The sequence below is a fragment of the Mya arenaria genome, chromosome 3 (assembly GCF_026914265.1).
Source record: "Mya arenaria isolate MELC-2E11 chromosome 3, ASM2691426v1".
Taxonomy (NCBI): domain Eukaryota; kingdom Metazoa; phylum Mollusca; class Bivalvia; order Myida; family Myidae; genus Mya; species Mya arenaria.
Genome location: NC_069124.1, coordinates 36,908,626 through 36,928,594, shown reverse-complemented (window position 1 = coordinate 36,928,594; position 19,969 = coordinate 36,908,626). Strand labels below are relative to the sequence as shown.

The window sequence follows — 19,969 nt, the reverse complement described above, 5'->3', positions numbered from 1 at the left end:
GTAAATCATCCAGAATTTTTCTTAATTTTGTGTTGGTATAAAAGACTGGCCTGACCGGACCAAATTAAAACATGCATTGCTATGTTTCATAGATATTTTATTGATTAATCAATATATTTGATCGTCAAACATTGGTTTCTGTTCAATAATTTTAGTATTGATAGATATTGATGAAACTTGGTGTGTAGGTAGCTTATGGGAAGAGCTAGCTTGGGATTGCTTTTGAGGGCGGTGGGGCTAAGGTCAAGGTCACTGTTACTAAAAATAGAAAAATGGTTTCTGCCCAATAACTTTAGTTAGCATTGATAGATATTGACGAAACTTGGTGTGTAGGTAGCTTATGTGAAGAGCTAGCTTGGGATTGCTTTTGAGGGGGTTGGGGCTAATGTCAAGGTCGCCTGTTACTAAAAATAGAAAAATGGTTTCTGCCCAATAACTTTAGTTAGGATTGATAGATATTGACGAAAGTTGGTGTGTAGGTAGCTTATGTAAAGAGCTAGCTTGGGATTGCTATTAAGGGAGGAGGGGCTAAGGTCAAGGTCACTGTTACTTAAAATAGAAAAATGGTTTCTGCCCAATAACTTACCCTGCGTCTAATACCCCCTATCGTCTTATAACCAGTCATTTACGGTAGTTAGCATTGACCGATATTGATGAAACTTGGTGTGTAAGTTGCTTATGTGAAGAGCTAGCTTGGGATTGATTTTGAGTGGGGAGGGGCTAAGGTCAAGGTCACTATTACTTAAAATAGAAAAATGGTCAAAGTCACTGTTACTTAAAATAGAAAAATGTTTTCTGCCCAATAACTTTAGTTAGCATTGACCGATATTGATGAAACTTGGTGTGTAGGTAGCTTATGTACAGAGCTAGCGTGGGATTGCTTTTGAGGGTGGTGGGGCTAAGGTCAAGGTCGCCTGTTACTAAAAATAGAAAAATGGTTTCTGCCCAATAACATAAGTTAGCATTGATAGATATTGATGAAACTTAGTATGTGGGTAGCTTATATGAAGAGCTAGCTTGGAATTGCTTTTGAGTAGGGAGGGGCTAAGGACAAGGTCACTATTACTAAAAATAGAAAAATGGTTTCCGCCCAATAACTTTAGTTAGGATTGACAGATATTGATGAAACTTGGTGTGTAGGTAGCATGTGAAGAGCTAGCTTGGGATTGCTTTTAGGGGGGTGGGGCTAAGGTCAAGGTCACTGTTACTAAAAATTTAAAAATGGTGTCCGCCCAATAACTTAAATTAATTGGCTATAATTTCTAATTGCCCATAACAAAAACCTGGTTTCGTCACATTGCGGCGCTTCTAGTTACATTAAGTATTCGGTAGCCAATTGTATTAAACTGGTAAATTCTTCGGTTTGGTCAAAGTTAGCCCAATTTTTGTTCACTGGACATGATATTTGGCCAATTGTAACTTTTAACCAATCAATTCATTTAAATGTACAAATAGGACAAAGAATAACCTGTGTGCAACATGGCCTACAAAGATTGGATTCAATTGGCTGCAGGTTTGACTGCAATTTTATATTCTATCAAGGAAACATACCATCAGTGATTGCACATTTTTAATAGTTTTAGTTTGGCTTTGTTTCAGGATCCACCACAGTCTTTGAGCAAGTCTCGTACTCAGAAATTCCACAAACTCTTCAAAAGTGTGCCTGAAAATGAGTACCCTGTCGACTGTTAGTATCCATACACAATTTGATATATTTATTAATGTAACTGTATTCCATCATAATGTCTTTTTATAGATAGGATGAACGACTTGTAAATGCATGAAGATAATCAGGATGTATTAAAGTTTGGTTTGTGGTCTCTTAGCAGGACAATTGGGTACTCCAGTTTCCTCAACAACACAAGACCACACTCTCACATAAAATTCAGAGAACAATACTGATTAATATAATGTTGTAATTACTTGTTTGAAAATCTTTGTAAAATAATAAAAAAGTTTGAATTAAATTTAATAGATATATATTTGCACACATTTATCTGCAGTGCAATTATAGAAGTTTGAATTGCCATGTATACTTGCAGAATAGGCGAGGGCATGAACATTGTACATGTGCCTTACCTAAACCTCTATGCAGATTTCTATTGTGTGTTTATTAAAAACATTCTACTGGCAGATCAACCCTTTTGTCACAAAGAATCAAAAAGTTCTTCAAACAGTGCCATAGAAATAAATTTCAACCTTTTTAGCTCAGCTGAGCATGTAGTGCTCAGGGTGTGCTTTTCCAATTGCCCATAGTCCGTTGTCTGTCCATCATCTATCATCAATTGCTTTAAACAACAATTCCTCCTAAACCGCCTGGCAAATTCAGATGAAACTTCATTTGGATGTTCCTGTGCTCTTTCAAAATTGTTCAAAGAAATTAATTCCATGCAGAACTCTACCTTCCATGGCAACCAAAGATAAACACTTTAAAAAACTTCTTGACAGAAACCATGAGGCCTAGAGTTTAGATATTTGGTTTGTTACATTGTCTACTGGTCCTTTACCAAGGTTATTCAAATTATGCCCCAAAGGTCAAAACTGCCCCCACTTTAGGCAGTCACAATTTTCTTACATACTTATATAGGAAAATCTCTAGGCCCATACCAGTATTTTGTTTGCAGCATCAAATAGTAGTCCTCTATCAAGTTTGTTCAAATCACCCCCTGGGATCAAAAATAGACATGCCCTGGGGATCACAAGTCTCTTATAGACTTATATAAGATTTTTTTTTAGAAAAATATTCTCATCTGAAACTGCTAGGCCCAGACCCTTGATACTTAGTCCTCCACCAAGTGTGTTCGAATTGTGCCCCTTGGGAATAAATAGGCCAAACCCTGGGGTCACACGTTTCCTATAGAATAATATAGTGATTTTTTGGAAATCTTTGTTTTCAAACCACATGGCCCAGACCTTTGATATTTGTTATATAGCCCCATATGATGGCCCTATATCAAGTTTGTTCAAATTATGCCCCAGGGGTCAAAGCTTACCCCACCCCTTTTGACCTCCTTTCTTATTTTTGAAGCTACTGACATTAAATTGTGTACATGTTTGAAAACAAATATAAGTGTTGTCCTTGGATGACCTTGACTGTGACCTTTTGGCCTACTTTGTTACTTTTAAAATTTCAGCAATAAAATTTGGACCATGTGTACTGTTAACAAAATAAATATCAATTTGTCCACAATTGACTTACACTGTGACCTTTTGATCTATTTTTTATTTTCAGCAATTAAAGTTGGACCATGTGCAAAGTTTTGAAAACAAATATCAATGTTGTCCTGGGATAACCTTGACCATGACTTTTAGACCTACTTTCTTATTTTTGAATCTACAGCAATGAACATTGGACCATGTGTACAGTTTTAAAAACAAATATCAAATTTGTCCTCGGAAGACCCTGACGTGACCTTTTGACCTACTTTCTTAATTTTGAAGCTACAGCAATGACATTTAGACCATGTGTGCAGTTTTGCAAACAAATATAAATGTTGTCCTTGGATGAGCTAAGCTGTGATTTTGACCTCCTTCCTTATTTTTGAAGCTTCAGCATTTGTCCCATGTTTACAGTCTTGCAAAAAAATATCAATCTTGTACCTGAATGACCATAACCACTACATTTGACATTACTCGTGTTATCCCTAGTTGTATTACCATGAACCAATAAACTCAAATATTCCCATTCTCATAAAACAAAGGTTTATAACTTTTACTGAGATGGGCGATGTAGGGCCATCATGGCCCCCTTGTTATCCCATATACATGTACATGTATTTCCATAGATTTCTCCTGCGCGTTTATCGGCGACATCCTACTTCAGGGAAACCTCTACGTCTCTCAAAACTGGTTTTGCTTTTACTCACGGATACGGGGACGTGGAAGACTTGTAAGTGGATGTAACATGTAAATACCCTTGACTTCCAGTGTTAGATAATTTGAATCATTTCATAATAATCAAATTTGATAACCATTAGCTTAGTTGCAGGAGATTTATAGCAAAATTTGAGAATACAAGCAACAAAAAATATAAATATAAAGAAAATTGGACTGATTTTCAAGTTTGCAGTTTACCTCTTTGAACATTTCAGTTGGAGATACCGATGGATTTAGTTATCAGCATAACACCAGAAAAAACAGCCTTAATTTTCCCAAATGCAATAGGCCTTCAGACCAAAAATGAAAAGGTGAGTCATACTGATTTTTACAGATTTACCAGAATGTAGTATTCTTTGTTCAGTTTGCAAGTCATTATCTATTGCATGAATTTCCAGTTATACTGCAAACATTTATATGAACCCCCCCCCCCAAAAAAAACAACAACAACAAAAAACCACCCTGTGATGTATCCTTTTGCAAAAGGTTAGTTAACATATTTAAGCCTTGTAAGGCCAAGGATGTAATGTGTTTGACCAGTCACTAAAGGTATGATAGTGATTTGCAGAGATTATTTTATTTTATTATTGGTGGAGGATTATCAGTTAATTCATTGAATAATTAGACATATGCTTTTATTTAATGACAAAAATATAATCCTTATATTGATTGACTGACAGCTGGTCAATTAAAGTATGTTGATTGCTATTTTAGTATGCCTTTGGATCGTTCATAGCCAGGGACAGTACATATAGGTTTCTGGTGAGCATGTGGAAGAAGTCTCATGAAACAAAGGTATCTACTTTTTAATTGCTAAAAAATGGATGCTATTTTTAGCTTGTCTGTTTTTTAAAGTAAAACCATTGAGGTATTTTTGTCATAACCTTCGGTTGTCAGCATGCAGAAACGTGCCTGAAATTAAAGAGAACTATTAAGGTATTCAAATGAAACATGTACACATGTTGCCAGAAATACATTAAACTGTGCTTAACTCTGGCTAAGATAGCAAATGAGTTATGCCTCTCTTTCCCTGAAAACAACAGACAACTGTTGGCACTCTTGCTTTGTTTGCAATTTCATTATGCCAGCATTCTAAATGCTAAATTATGAAAATAAATACATAAAAAAAAACATTCCATGTATATGGATCATGCGAATGAATTCATCGTGACATCACAAATACAAAATCTTATGAAAATGTCAAAATTACCAACAAAGCTGTTATTAGTTATTAATTGTGTGGAGATTGTTCTGTTTTGCACATATACTCTTTGTTTCACTTAAGGTTTACCCTCTGTCCGTCCAGACGTCTGTCCATCCGTCCAGACATCCGTCCGTCCGTCCTTCCACAAAAATCTCGGTCCTGCGATAACATAAAAAGTATCAAAGATAGGTTAATGAAACTTAGTTTGTGGAAAAAGGGCAATATGGAGATTATGCACGTTAGTTTATTTTGTGAGGCAAAGTTATGCAGAGTTATGGCCCTTGACTTATTAAAAATATAGCTGTTGACTGAAAAGAATTCTTGGTCCTGGGATAACTCAAAAAGTTTTAAAGCTAGGTGAATGAAATTTTAGTATGTGGAAAGAGGGCAATATGGAGATTATGCACATTAGTTGTGTTTTTTTTTTGTCAGAAAATGTTATGCAGAGTTATGGTCCTTGACTTATTAAAAATATAGCCAATTTGGTCAAGTGAGATCTCAAAAAGTATCAAAGCTAGGTACATGAAACTCAGTATGAGGATAGAGGGCAATACGTCAAAAGTAGACATGGGTGATCTGGTAGGTTTTACTGCTAAAACTGTTGCATTTTGATAGATAAAGTTTACTGTAAATGCCATGAGTTCACCATCATATGGGCTGGGGTGACTTAAACAACTTTGATTTATTGGTAGGATTTGTTAAAGTTTTCATGGAGATTCTCTTGAGACAGGCTCATCCTTATTACAAGGCTTTAAAGGGGTAGGGGACACTTGGCGCCCACTGGGTGTTGCTCTTGTTTCATATTTTGTTGCCACAGTCTTATGACAATGCTGAAACTTTAAATATCTGCTCTTGTTTCATATTTTGTTGCCACAGTCTTTTGACAATGCTGAAACTTTTAATATCTGGCAATTGAAAATGTTTTATTGAAATAAATACTGTTTAAACCAATAATCCCTGCCATTTCAGAGTAGCGGTGGTACCACAGATGGCAATGTTGGTGCCAATGGAGACACATTCAAGGTAGAATTAGTTCATAGTCTTGTCGTTATAATGATTTGTGGTGTGTAATATTTACTAAAATGATATATTAAAAATGTTGTACAGAGGTCATGGGGAAAAAAATCTGAATAATTGAAATTAATAAAAATAACTAATTTAAAAGCAACCTGTAAAATACTTCCTGTTTTTTAACTGTTTTTTAGCTCTACTGGCCAGAAGAGCTTATGCGATGGTTATGTGTACGTAGTATGAGCGTCCGTGTGTCTGTAAACAATTGCTTGTGAACATGATACAGTCTTCAGTTTTGATTGTATCTCGATGAAACTTGTACAGTATCTAGATATCGATAAGAGCTCAGTTCCTTTTGAAAACCAGCCAGATCCGCCCATGCATGCCTAGATTATGGCCCTTGATAGTATAAAAAAATGCTATTGTGTAAACACTATCTTGTGAACACGATACAGTCTTCAGTTTTGTTGGTATTTCGATGAAACTTGTACAGTATTTAGATATCGATAAGAGCTCAGTTCCTTTCGAAAACCAGATCCGCCCATGCATGCCTAGATGATGGGCCTTGAAAGTATAAAAAAATCAGTTCGCCTGTATACAATTGCTTGTGAACATGATACAGTCTTCAGTTTTGATTGTATCTCGATGAAACTTGTACAGTATCTAGATATCCATTAGAACTTGGTTCCTTTTGAAAACAAGCCAGATATGCCCATGCATTCCTAGATTATGTGTCTTGAAAGTATAAAAAAAATGCTATTTTTAGCCAAGTCTAAATGAGCGAAGTCTATTTTTAGCCAAGTTTACATGTAAAGTCACAATTGCTTGTGACGGTTTGTTCAAATTATGCCCCTGGGGTCATTACTGCCCCCCCCCCCCACGGAGATTGTCCCGCAAGGGACCAGTGCGGCAACACAAACGACCTCGGCGACGTTGGCGGAGGCCCCTGGAAGAGTTCTCTTTCCTTTGTAAGGGACGGACTCACCCCCCCTCCCCTTAAATTGGGAAATGTTAAAAACTTTTTGTCTTAAACAGCTATGCAGATCCTTGCTATTTTGAACAAGGCTTTATTTAGTGGTCCACTACCATGGTTGTTCAAATTATGCCCCTTGGGTCAAAACTGGGACTGCCCTGGGTGTCACAATTTTCCTAGAGACTTATTTAAGAAATATTTTCAAAATCTTCTTGTTTCAAACCACAAGGCCCATACCTTTGATATTTGTTGTGGACCATCATATGATGCATTTGAAAACATTTGAAATAATGCCCCTTGGGCAAAAGCTGGCCCCATCCCTTTTGACTTACTTTTTAGCTTGACTTTTCGAAGAATAGGTGGGCTATACTACTCGCCCCGGCGTCGGCGTCCGGTTAAAGTTTTAGGGCAAGTTGGGATTTTCACTTATAAGTCCAATACCTTTCATTCAATTAAGTTAATACTTCACACAGTTGTTCAGGGCCATCACATGATGAGGTTAGATAACTCCATGTTATTCTTTACACAGATTATGGCCCCTGGTTGACTATGAAACTTAGGTTAAAGTTTTAGGGCAGGTTGGGATATTTATAAATAACTTCTATACCCTTTGTTCAATTGACTTAATACTTTACACAGTTGTTCAGGACCATCACACAATGAGGTTTCATAACTCCATATTATCCTTTATACAAGTTATGGCCCCTGATTGACATAGGTGAAAGTTTTAGGGCAGGTTAAATTTTAGGGCAAGTTGGGATTTTCACTTAAAACTCAATACTTCACACAGTTGTTCAGAACCATCACATAATGAGGTTAGATAACTCCATATTATCTTTTATACAAATTATGGCCCCTGATTGACTATGGAACTTAGGTTAAAGTTTACGGGCAGGTTGGGATATTTATTAAAAACTTCTATACCCTTCATTCAATTGACTTAATACTTCACACAATTGTTCTGGACCATCACCCAATGAGGTTACATAACTCCATATCCTTAATACAAGTTATGGCCCCTGATTGACTTAGGTTAAAGTTTTAGGCAAGTAAAAGTTAAGGGCAAGTTGGGATTTTAATAAAAAAACTTCTATAACTTTCATTCAATGCACTTAATAAAATTCAGAATTATTTACCACCATCTTACAACAAGAAACATAACTCCATTTTAACCCTAAATACAAATAATGTCCCTTGAATATTTTTTTCCTTTTTTTTTTTAAATTTCTTTTGACAGGCACATTTTTACATTGAATCTTAACTAGGTTTTTACCAAGGGAAAAAAAGGAGGGCTATACTATATGGCCCTTGAATTTTTTTTATTATTATTTTTTTTAATTTTTTTTATTTTAATTTCTTTTGAAAGGCATATTTGTATATTCTTTACCACATTTTCATAATGGGAAATCAAGTTATTTGAATGACTTGCGTCATTTTTCGGGTGGTGGGAGGGCAGCATCAAAGTCACCTTATGTATTGAATAATTTTAGTTGGGTTTGACATAAACAGACCAAACTTGGTAATATTACATTGTTATTGTATTCACTTCTAAGTCAAAGCGGCGAAGTCGAGCGCTCTGTCTTACGACAGCTCTTGTTAATTTTTAAAGCTACAGTAATGAAATTTTGACCATGTGAACAGTTTTGCAAACAAGCATTAATGTTGTCCTCGGATGTCCTTGACATTGACCTTTGACCGACTTTTTATTTTCAAAGCTACAGAAATGAAATTTTGACCATGAGTACAGTTTTGAAAGCAAATATTTTTTCTCCTTATATTACCGTTACTTGGCACATATTAAAATAGTTCATGTAACTAATCTGCTATCAACACTTCCTGTCCTCAGATGTTGAACGTGCAACGTTTTCAGCTAACCCAAACACAAAAAGTGAACTATATATTTGTTGCCTATTACTCAAATGTACATGCTCTGGATTGAAAATGACCACAAGAGCCATGCCAGTAGAGCATAGGCCCTTTTGGGCCTCTTGTTTTTGGAGGCAATATTATTGCAATGGCTTTTATTTTGAAAGAGGAGAGCCCCATCTCTGGTAAGTCTTGTTTCAATGGATATAATGCATAGTTTGTAACACTATTTATGCCCCATTATTGTTAGGCTTTTCAGTAATATCTTCATGTTTTTATCCTGCAGGCCCCAAAAATGTTAAAGAAATCCAAAAGCACCCCAGATGCTCAACAGACCAAAAATGAGTTCCTCGACTCTAAATATTCCAGTAGTGTTTTACATTCCAACTCCAAGAGTGACTCAAGCGACCAATCAGACAGCAGTATATGTATCCAGGAGAGTAATTCACTCGATATCAGTGATGTTGACCAAGATCTCAGCCCTAGGTCAGATTCTAGTCCCCAACACCTGCCCGCTACCAAACCCCCAAAGCCTCCTCGCCGCCGACTGCCACAGAACCTGGTCGCTGTCAGTGCTCGAAAGGCTGAGATGGAAGGCAGGCGGTTGCAATTTCCTTACTCAATTGTTCATTGTAAGTTAGTTTGCGAGGCCTTGTGTCATTCATGGGTCAAGTATTTTACTGTAGAATATATGTTTCTGATTAACATTTCCTGAGGATGATAAGCATGCACATTGGGTCATATATATATGGAACAATGTAATTTTTAGCTCACCTTAGTTGAGCTATGGTGATTGATCAATATCTGGTGTCCAGCGTCAACATTTTAAAACTTTAAACATCTCTGAAACCCCAAGGCCCATCCCCATGATATTTAGTTTGCAGCTTCAGGTAGTGGTCCTTGTTCAAATTATGTCCTTGGGATCAAAAGTAGCCCCACTACAGGTGTCATAAGTTGTCTATATACTTGTATAGTAAAATCTTCTTTTCTGAAACCGCAATTCCCATACCCTTGATATTCAGTATGTACCATCATGTTTAAATTATGTCCCTGGGGAGAAAAATGGCCCTGACCTGGGCGTCCCAGGTTTTCTATATAGTTATATAGTATCCTTTATTCCCTAGCTCTGTATAAAATACAGCAATATAATTTTATTATGTATACTTAATTAAACTTCAATAGATTCTGAACAATGTTACCACTGGGTATCTATGGTTTTATTGTAAAAAGAACGTTTTATACAGAGTGAAACTGTGTGTTTTATTGTAAAACTGCATCTACAGAAATAAGCTTCCCTTCAAAAACCCATATAAGATCAAAGAAATCCAATAAGTGATGGCTAGGCTCTCAGCTGAGAGTCATGCCCATGGAGATAAACAGTTTTAAGTGATTTACTAGCTGATAGGCCCGTGCTTGCTTACTTAGTAGGTTTCTAGTATGAATGCATAGGGCCTAAAAAGAATTGTGTGGCTAGGGTTATATCTTGTTGAAGAAAAAGGTAAGGTAGGTAGGCACTTTTTGTATCTTTAGCTCGAATATTTGAAGAAAACGGAGGCCGTTGTACTTGCCCTGGCGTCTGCATTTGCGTCGTCGTCCAATTCAAGTTTGAGGGCACTTGGACAATTTCACTTATTACTTATAACTGCAATACCCTTTATTCAAGTCACTTAATAATTCATACAATTATTGATGACCATCTTACAATAAGAATACATAACACAGTTTCAACCTAAATGCAAATTATGGTCTTTTTTATGTGACCATTTAAAGATGATAATTCTTTGAATATCTAACATCATTTTTAGCTCCACAAATAAAAAAATAAGAAGGCTTTGCTACTCACCCCAGTCTCGGTGTATGGTTTGCTACTCACCCCAGTCTCGGCGTATGGTTTAAGTTTTAGGGCAAGTTGGCATTTTTACTTATAATTCATTCATTCAATTAACTTAAAACTTCACACAGTTGTTAAGGTCAATCACACAATGAGGTTACATTTAACCATATTATTCTTAATACAAATGATGTCCCCTGATTGACTAACAAACTAAGCATAAAGTTTTAGGGCATATTGTGTTTGGTTAAAGGTTTAGGGCAAGTTGGGATGTTTACTAATAACTACTATACCCTTCATTAAATTGACTTAATACTCCACACAATTATTACACAAGACCATCTTACAATAAGGTTACATAAAACCATTTCATTCTAAATACAAATTATGACCCCTGAATGACTGAGGAACTTAGGTCCAAGTTTTTTGGCACATTGTGTCTGGTTAAAGTTTAAGGGCAAGTTGGGATTACTTCTATGGCCTTCATTCTATTGATTTAAGGTATTAGCCAGGTAATACAACCTGGGTAACATCAGGTAATATCGACATATGTCGCCACTCGCTGTAACAGATCGCGATGAACAAAAAAATTCTAAATGTTAGATTGCCAATGACAAAATAAAACAGATGGTCAAACAGATAGACATCAACTTACCCACAAAAGTTGTTTACATGTTATAATAAAATAGTCAAGAACTTTCACTTTGACATTTTTGGAGGGTGTTTCTGTTGCTTCATGTTCTTTTTTCTTCACATATTTTAGTGTAAAAGTACCCTCATATTTTTAAGCACTGCATTCTCAGTTAATATCAAAAGTTGATGGTTATAGTGTATAACATGGCTAATACCTTAATACCTAACATAGTTGTTCATGGCCATCAAACAATTAGGTTACATAACTCCATATTATACAGTGAAACTACGTTCCCTCAAACAAGCGGTCGTTCGAGAACCAGCGTTCCCTCAAGGTCGAAGCTTGGTCCCGAACCTTTTTCCTTCTATTTTCATATAAAATGAACCCACGCTGCATCGAAACCTAATTATGTCGAGTAGTCGAGCAATATCCTCGGTCCCAAGTACACAAATCGTGCACAAAGCCTTAGGCCTAAAAAAAAATTATATCTGTTTCCTGTAACCCGACCGACCGTAATTTTTTACCGCCGACCACAATTTTTTTATGCCCCAAAATTCAAAAGTCAGATTTTTAGCGATCTCTGGCCTGTGATGACAACAATAATTTAAATAATTTAGTAGTGTCCGAATCGTTACATAGTTAAAACGTTTCCGGTTTGACTAGTTGAAACAATGGCAAAAACCTTAATGGCTGTGACATTAAACTGCAGGGCTTTCAGTTGACCCGAGCTCCCGGGGTTTGAGGCACAGAAATGGTAAATGACCCGAAATCGACGCATCAAACATTTGTAGTATGCGTCAGTTTTGACCCGGGATATTTCGGTGTGAGAGTCGGTATCATCTGAAAGGAGCCTCAATGCATGGTCTGAATGTTTGTTTAACCCGTAAGAGCAATTAACACCCAAAGTGACAAGTGAATATCGATCTGGAATCTGATCGGTAACCATGTCAATAAGCAGCGCTCAAACTCAATGACGTAATATTAACTCCACCCATTATGCAAATTAACGGATACCTTCCGCTTTTTCGCTAAGTGTGATGGTTTTGAAAAACAACAATGCTAAGATATATTTTGTTCATTTATTTTAAGTTGTTTTATTATATCTCCGGTTAATTAAAAAATATTCTTATAAGTTTTAAATGAGTTAACAGAAAAATAAACATTTTTCGTACCACATGGTCTAAAAAGCGCGGGAAACAGGTGCACGCTAACTTCCTGTCAATTTTAATGAAAGTGAAAGGAGAACTGCGTAGATCGTCGCAGTGTTATAGTTTAGTTCTATAACAAAACAGAATTGTATAACAGTTATGCCATTTATGAAAAATACGATGTTGCAATATTGGCAATAGGAACGTTAAATGTTTTTGTTTACTTCCGGCAAAAAAGATAAACCTGAAAGTGAAACTGAAAGTTAAAGTAAGAAAGATGTCGTTGCAACTAAACAATCGCTGGTGCATATTGGAATTTGACAAGGATGCACTGGGTTACATAAAGAAGATGCATTAACTAAATAATATGTTCATCAGAGTCAGAACATATTTTTCCAAATTTTGACTCTGGGAAATTTAAACCACCGTAGTCCAGTCAAGTCCTGAAAAGGAAAAAAGACAAGGTATTCTATAGAAAGTTGTATTGATTATTTTTCATCGTGCTTGAGATTTTTACAGAATGAACAGTGGATCTAATACAGCAGATCTTTTTAAAACACTGGAAATAGTTAAAAAAAAATAAGAAGTGGAAACAATTTAAGGTACTGCATGTACGTGTACTAGTTTTGCTATTTTACTGTTTAAAAAAGAAAATGGTATTAATTTTTTAATAGTCAGTCTAAGCTTTTTTGGTACTGATTCTAGTCTATTTAAACATATTCCAGTCCAATCTATTATTTTACACTGTTCGCTGCCGAGTCAGCAGGTAAGGTTTAAGTGTCCAAGCAGTGAACAGCGTAAACCATGGGTCTACACTGGTCCCAAAGACCTGTACAATTCTGACAGAGCTCTAAGAGTTAAATGGTTTAGTCATTGATTCTAGTCATTTATCATTCGAAGTATTGATTTATATATGTTTTGTGGAGATTCTTGCCTGTTCTTGTTGTAACAGCATTTTATTTTATAATAGTTGTCATGTACGTTTAATTGTAATACAACTTGATATTATTACACAGTCTATCTTAAAATAGTTTGTGCAATAATATCATGTTTTATTACTACAAAATGTATGCATTTTTAAAGTTTTGTTTAAAACATTTGCCAAAAATAAATTGTCTACATGTTATTTGATTCACTCTTTCACTGGGTTATATTTGCAAAGTGTAAAGATGAACTGCTTCCCTGATGAACATACTGACAATGCTCAAAATTGCACATAATGTTGCCACCGCTGGGAGTCGAACCCATGGCTTGCCCTTCAAAAGGATGCATTCTACTGAAATACATGTACAATGGCTGTCAAGCTAGCAGTTTTAGCTTATAAGTGGCAGAAAGATTGAATCTGTATATTACACTGAATTCTTTTTAAAATAATTCACCTGAAATAAACATGAATATTGGATCATTCTGACATTTAAAAAAAACAACAACCTACCAACCCATCTTTTTTTCAGCATGTTACAGGAAACAAACATATTTATTTTTTTAGGCCTTATGGCTCCCTCGAGGACATGATTTCACACTTTTTCCCCGAATGCATGTTCCAAAATAAACAAACAATTGCTAGGTGTTAAAATTTTCGCAAGTTGTAAAAATTGCAATGACAGTTGAAAGGCAATTTGATAAGATGTGAAAAATTGTTTTTCACTGTTAACGCATGACCGATATTAGTTGATATGGGCATTTGAGATGATAATTATGAGAAGTAAATGACGAGAAGTTAACGCTTTAGATGTGGTCAGAAGGTTCTATATAAATTGAATTCACTGCCGATGCTGACCGTGATCTTCAGATGCTCTGTACGCTGTCACGTCACATTACGATAGAACAGTTTCTATCTGACTAATGCCACAATATGTACTGTCATTCAAATGTTGCTTGTTACGAAAATGTGCTTTTTTGTTAAAATAAACATTTCTATTTATTATTTATTGTTTTTTCTTTTGCGTTTTACATTTAGTTTACGTCAACTTTTGAACATATTAGCGATTTCCACAACGCAACACATAATCGGTGTCTTAGTATGTTTACTGTTGTCTGTTTGACGACTTCAAACTTAAAATACTCTGAAAGATATTTCATATCAAACTGGAAAATTGAAAATCGGGTCGTTTGAATCATCGGTTCCCTCGAGGTTTTGACTCGGTCCCTGCGACCTCGAGCGATCGCAGTTTTACTGTAATCCTAAATACAAAACCCTTGATTGAAGTTTGTCACTGTTACTAAAAAAAGAAAACTATTTGGTACTGAATTACTTTAGTTAGGGTTGACATATTGTGACCAAACTTAGTATGTAAGAAGAGTTTATGGAGGACTTCCATGGGATTGCATTTGATGTCCCTAGGGTCATGGTCAAGGTCACTGTAACCAAAAATAGAAAAAAATGAAACTGAATCTCACAATGAAGACTTGCTGCTTTCTTCTCATCCCGGCCTTCCTGTTCACTTTTTCATTTGACTTTTTTATTGCTTTTGATAGGCACATATATTATCATTTTTTTCGTCATTTTTAAGGCAAAGCGGCGTGTAGTCAAGTGTGATGTGTTACAACAGCTCATATTTGTGTTAAGTTTGTGATTTTACATTTACAATCTTTAGACAAATATGGGAGGAAATTTTATAAATACTGGAAAATAAATATGTTCCTTAAATTATGACTCAATGAACAAAAATGAATGTGACACTTTCAGCATTAAATTGAAGATTTAAGATTTTTATGTTCATTAAAAAAGACATTTTGTATTACAGGTATAGACAGAAAACGGACAGTTCAGGCCATTCAGAAGTCTGCAGTCAAACTACAAAAGTTAGTAAAAGAAAACTTCACAATGCAATGATAGATTATTGCATGAAATGGTCAAAATATTTTTTCATTTACTAGTTTCAGCAAATTTCCATTTGACAGAGAAATGTTCTTTTATTTTTAGCTCATCTATTCTAAGAATAGGAAGGCTATACTACTCACCCCACCATCGGTGTCCTGATAAAGTTTAAGGGCAAGTTGGCATTTTCAGTTCAATACCTTTCATTCAATTCCCTTTATACTTCACACAGTTGCTCAGGACAATTAAACAATTAAGTTACATGACTCCTTATCATCCTCAATACAAATTATGGCCCTTGATTGACTTAGGTTAAAGTTTTAGTGCACATTGTGTTTCTGGTTCAAGTTCTTTTTGGGATTTTTTAACTCCCAAATACTTCATTGAAATGACTTCACACTTTACAATTGTTCAAGGTCATCACACAGTTAGGTAACATATTTCCATATTATCCTAAATACATATTATGGCTTTTGATCGACTTAGAAAGTTGGGTAAAAGTTTTAGGGCAAGTTGGGGTTTAACTCAGACCTCAAATACTGTTTATTCGATGGATTTCCTACTTAATACAGTTGTTTAGGGCCATCACACTTTTAAGTTAGACAGCTCTGTAGGGCACTTAATGACACAATTATGGCCCTTTATGTATTACATTTTTAGCTCGACTATTCGAAGAATAAGGAGAGCTATACTACTCACCCAAGCATCGGCATCGGCGTCACACCTTGGTTAAGGTTTTGCATGTAAGCACCTTGAAGTCATTAAATACATCATGTATTGCATTTAAACTTTGGATATGCATTCCCAACTATCTAACCTACTAAATTAATGAAGTTAGATACACTTACTTGAATTTAATGCAAATAATGGGCCTTTATTATTTGACTTAGAAATTCTGGTTAAGGTTTTGCATGTAAGCTAACATTTAAGGATTAAAATTTGACATGTTGCATTTTATTGGGGTATGGTATGCAATGGGGCTGTTCAAAATGGGTGGAGTTCGAAGGACTCCATCAACATTTTGAACTGCGCCATTGCATACCATACCCCAATAAAATGCAACATGTCAAATTTTAATACTCATATTTACATTCATTTAAATCTACATTTCTGCTAAAATAAATTGATTATTCAAGAGCATTTTCTCTTTTCTTTCTCTCGTTGTTCTCAACGGTGGGTAAATTAGAACAGCTATCGTAACCTAATTTTATACGACAATGAATGCACAGATAAAATAGATCCTTATTTATATGTTTATTTTCTATCTTTTCAAGGTCAAGAATATTATGAATACGTATTATTGCATACAATGTGTGTTTTCAGTCCGTTATCGTGGTGTATTAAAATGCAAAAACCCGGGCATTATCGGTAGAAAACGTGCATTATTCAGTAAATTCACGTGCCGTTAATGCCTGGTTTTTTGTTTTACATATGCGCTTTCAGGGCCTGCATCATAACAATGAAGGCTGAGCGACCTGGTTTCTGACCGAAAGTTGGTCAACAATGCAAACTTTTGCACAAAAACATATTTTAGAATATATAATGTAGCTGCATACAAATACCAAAACAGGAAATAAACCACAAAAGTCATATAACTGACATATTTTCTGCTGAGTTGTCTTTTTCTGGCAAGCTGATGTGTTTACCAAATAGTTTTTTTTGCAGTTGTTTTGGCTATTAAAAGCACTAAACTATGTCTAAAACGACTAACTCCTCCGAACTTTTAGTTATTTCTGTTGATTTTATTCAGAACATACGACTTATATGGACATGATTCCACTATGTCGTATGCAATGAACAAAGACATTTCAAATATTTTTTCTCTGATGCTGAAGATGCTGTACATTTTATCAAGAACATGTTTACAAAATTTTCAGGCTTAAATTAGTTATCAAAACAAATAATGGTTAAAGTAGGACTGAATAGGTAATTAATTGATTACCCAATAGGTATTGTGTGTAAATAATCCCAGTAATCCAGTCACTTTTCGAAAAAACAACACTTTTAAAACAAATATACACTGCAAAAAATGGCGTCGAAACAAAATGCAGCTGCGGAGTTATGTTGCGGCCCGAATCGAGCTTAATGTAAAACTTTTTTAGTGACCTCACTCATGACGTTATACAAGCACCCGTTATAGAGGTTATTTTGAACTAAGTGTTTTTGCTTTTTCGTGACATTTAACAGCATTTTTAAGCACATTTACATTTCTTCAACTGTTCCATCCATCATGAAATTATCTACATTAAAATCAATCAAATTATCGTTGCTTATTTTGTTTTAACTGCTTTACTGCAGATTACAGTTTTGCATGTTGCCAATAATTGTACTACGATTTCATTAAAATAGTTCCGTAGTAAATATGCCCCGCCCCTTGGTATTATTGCGCCCAATGACAGGACAGAAGTATCGAACAAACGCACGCGATCGATGGGAAATGCCATTGCACTTTATACAGAAATAAAGTTCTATTGATAAACAACAACCATCAAGGAATGAAGTGTGAATGGAAATATAGGGTAAAATCTCAGCTACTTCATGTATTGCATTGAGACTTTATACAGTTGTACTCAACCACCCAACCTACTTGAATAACCAAGTTAGATAACTGTATTTTACAAATAATGGCCCTTTATTATTGGACTTAAAAATTCTGGTTAAAATTTTGCATGTAACCACATTTATGGTAATACCTCAGCAGATACATCATGTATTGCATTGAAATCCAATCTTATTTTACAGTGATCCATGCATGTTTCGCTGAAACTTTCAATCCTTACACTGAACACTGAAAAGCGGCGGAATAGTTGAGCATGCTGTCTCTGTGACAGATCTTGTTTGAATACCTCTGACAAACAAAGTCTATTCATAAGCGGTGCTTTATAGCCAGCATAGCCGATTAACATTGAATTTTTAATTCAGTTTCTGCTGCGTTTCTTATCGGCTGCGTTTCTTATAAAAATAGCTGTGATCTTAATTTTGTGGCTGAAAACCAGCATAAAGTGGTCAGGCAAACATTTGTTGGTTTTTTTGGTCATGAAAAGTGTGTCTTACACTATGAGTATACTGAACACGTGTAAGGGTTCCCAATGGAGATCACCATTGTTACCATTTAAGACAAAAGGCCAAATCAATATTAACTGACTTTTTTGAAACAAAAAAAAAAGACCAGTTTTTTGTTCCCAAAATCTATCTGAAAAGGTCATAATCGGTCCAGAACTGCAAAATGTCAATTTTTAAAAAGCCTGCTTCACATAAATATTCACAGCCATTACACAATTAGGTTACATAATTCTAATTATTCTTAGATCAAATTATGGCCCTTGATTGACACGAAGTGATTTGTATGGAAGACAAGATTTTAAATAGGTCCATGGAGAAAGTATTTTCGAAGAATTAATTAATTCCTGCGAACCAACTCAACTGATCAGCCAATATCATGTTATCACTCTCATATTATTCTCTCATTTTTGTTATCAATCATGATTGTCATTTCGTTTCATTAACTGGTTAATATGCTACTATCATGTTTTATCAATAATGTTTACTATTTTCATACATGTGATAATGTCCCGGACGTCCGGGATTGTCCCGGAAATCGTATCTCTGTCACGGAGTCACGAAGGGTGCATGTTTGTCCCGGAAAGTCATAAAAAAAAACGAAAAAAAAAAAATAATCTCGGAATCGGAATCGATTATCTTAATTTTACCAATGTAAGTCAGCTATTTTGCCTGTCCGGGACACTGGTCGTAAAACACAGGACATGTTGACACTAATCCGTTAATTGGTACGTGTGTCGTCGAGGTCATCGTCAATCACCCGATAATTGATCTATCGGCCTATTGTTGTGCTTAACGAGTGGGGGAGGGTTCTTGTATACAAATTCATTGTTTTCATATGGATTTGTTTGGTCTTATGAATGATAGCTTTTAATTGATGAATTGATATTTTTCACACATTTTACCAACAAACGAGCATGAAGGTAAGTTCAAAGAAAGTGACAAAATGAGTAAAAAAAACAAAATTAAAACACGGAAAACATCCCATATTCCTTTCAAATTTCAAAGTCGATACGTCGTTATACTTTTAACAACTTATGCGTCCATAAGGAATTTTAGTGTTTTGACCTTTTTTCCGAACTATCGTGTGTATTTTTACGCCGAAATAAAACTGACGATATGGGGTTTACAGGTGGTTATATAGAGTGCTTTAATCACGTGACCACGGTAAGTCACGTGATCGCTTTATACAGCCGATTGTTGACACGTCTCTATCAAAATTATATGCATCTCCAAACGGAAAAAAAGCTCATCGACTGGAAAATCTTCTTTATCGTCTGAAAAATATTGTGTGTCATAAATTGCAAACGTTTTAAACGTGATGAAAAAATAAATATTTTGTAACGCATGTTCTCAAAAGCGCGGGAAAACAGGTGCCCGTATAGTTGTTTATTTCCTGTTTTGATGAAACCGAAAGTAGACTGCATATCCTCCTGGTTAGCACTTCATTTAAAGCCTGGGAAAATATCTGGTGGTTTTATTTTTTCAAGAAAATGCAGAAAAAAAAACAACCATGTCAAGTAAAAAATACGTCTTGGCAGTCAA

At 35.4% G+C, this 19,969-nt stretch overlaps 1 protein-coding gene across 2 annotated transcripts in view; it reads left to right on the top strand.

Annotated features, from left to right (window-relative positions):
- Positions 1 to 19,969, top strand: part of LOC128227584 (uncharacterized) — a 59,258-nt gene that overhangs the window by 24,710 nt on the left and 14,579 nt on the right. For both annotated transcript variants that reach the window (XM_052938267.1, XM_052938266.1), the window contains exons 4-10: positions 1,600 to 1,687; positions 3,786 to 3,889; positions 4,092 to 4,187; positions 4,591 to 4,671; positions 6,050 to 6,103; positions 9,217 to 9,562; positions 15,291 to 15,348. In XM_052938267.1, the coding sequence (XP_052794227.1) occupies positions 1,600 to 1,687; positions 3,786 to 3,889; positions 4,092 to 4,187; positions 4,591 to 4,671; positions 6,050 to 6,103; positions 9,217 to 9,562; positions 15,291 to 15,348 (827 nt within the window). The remainder of the gene's footprint in view (positions 1 to 1,599; positions 1,688 to 3,785; positions 3,890 to 4,091; positions 4,188 to 4,590; positions 4,672 to 6,049; positions 6,104 to 9,216; positions 9,563 to 15,290; positions 15,349 to 19,969) is intronic.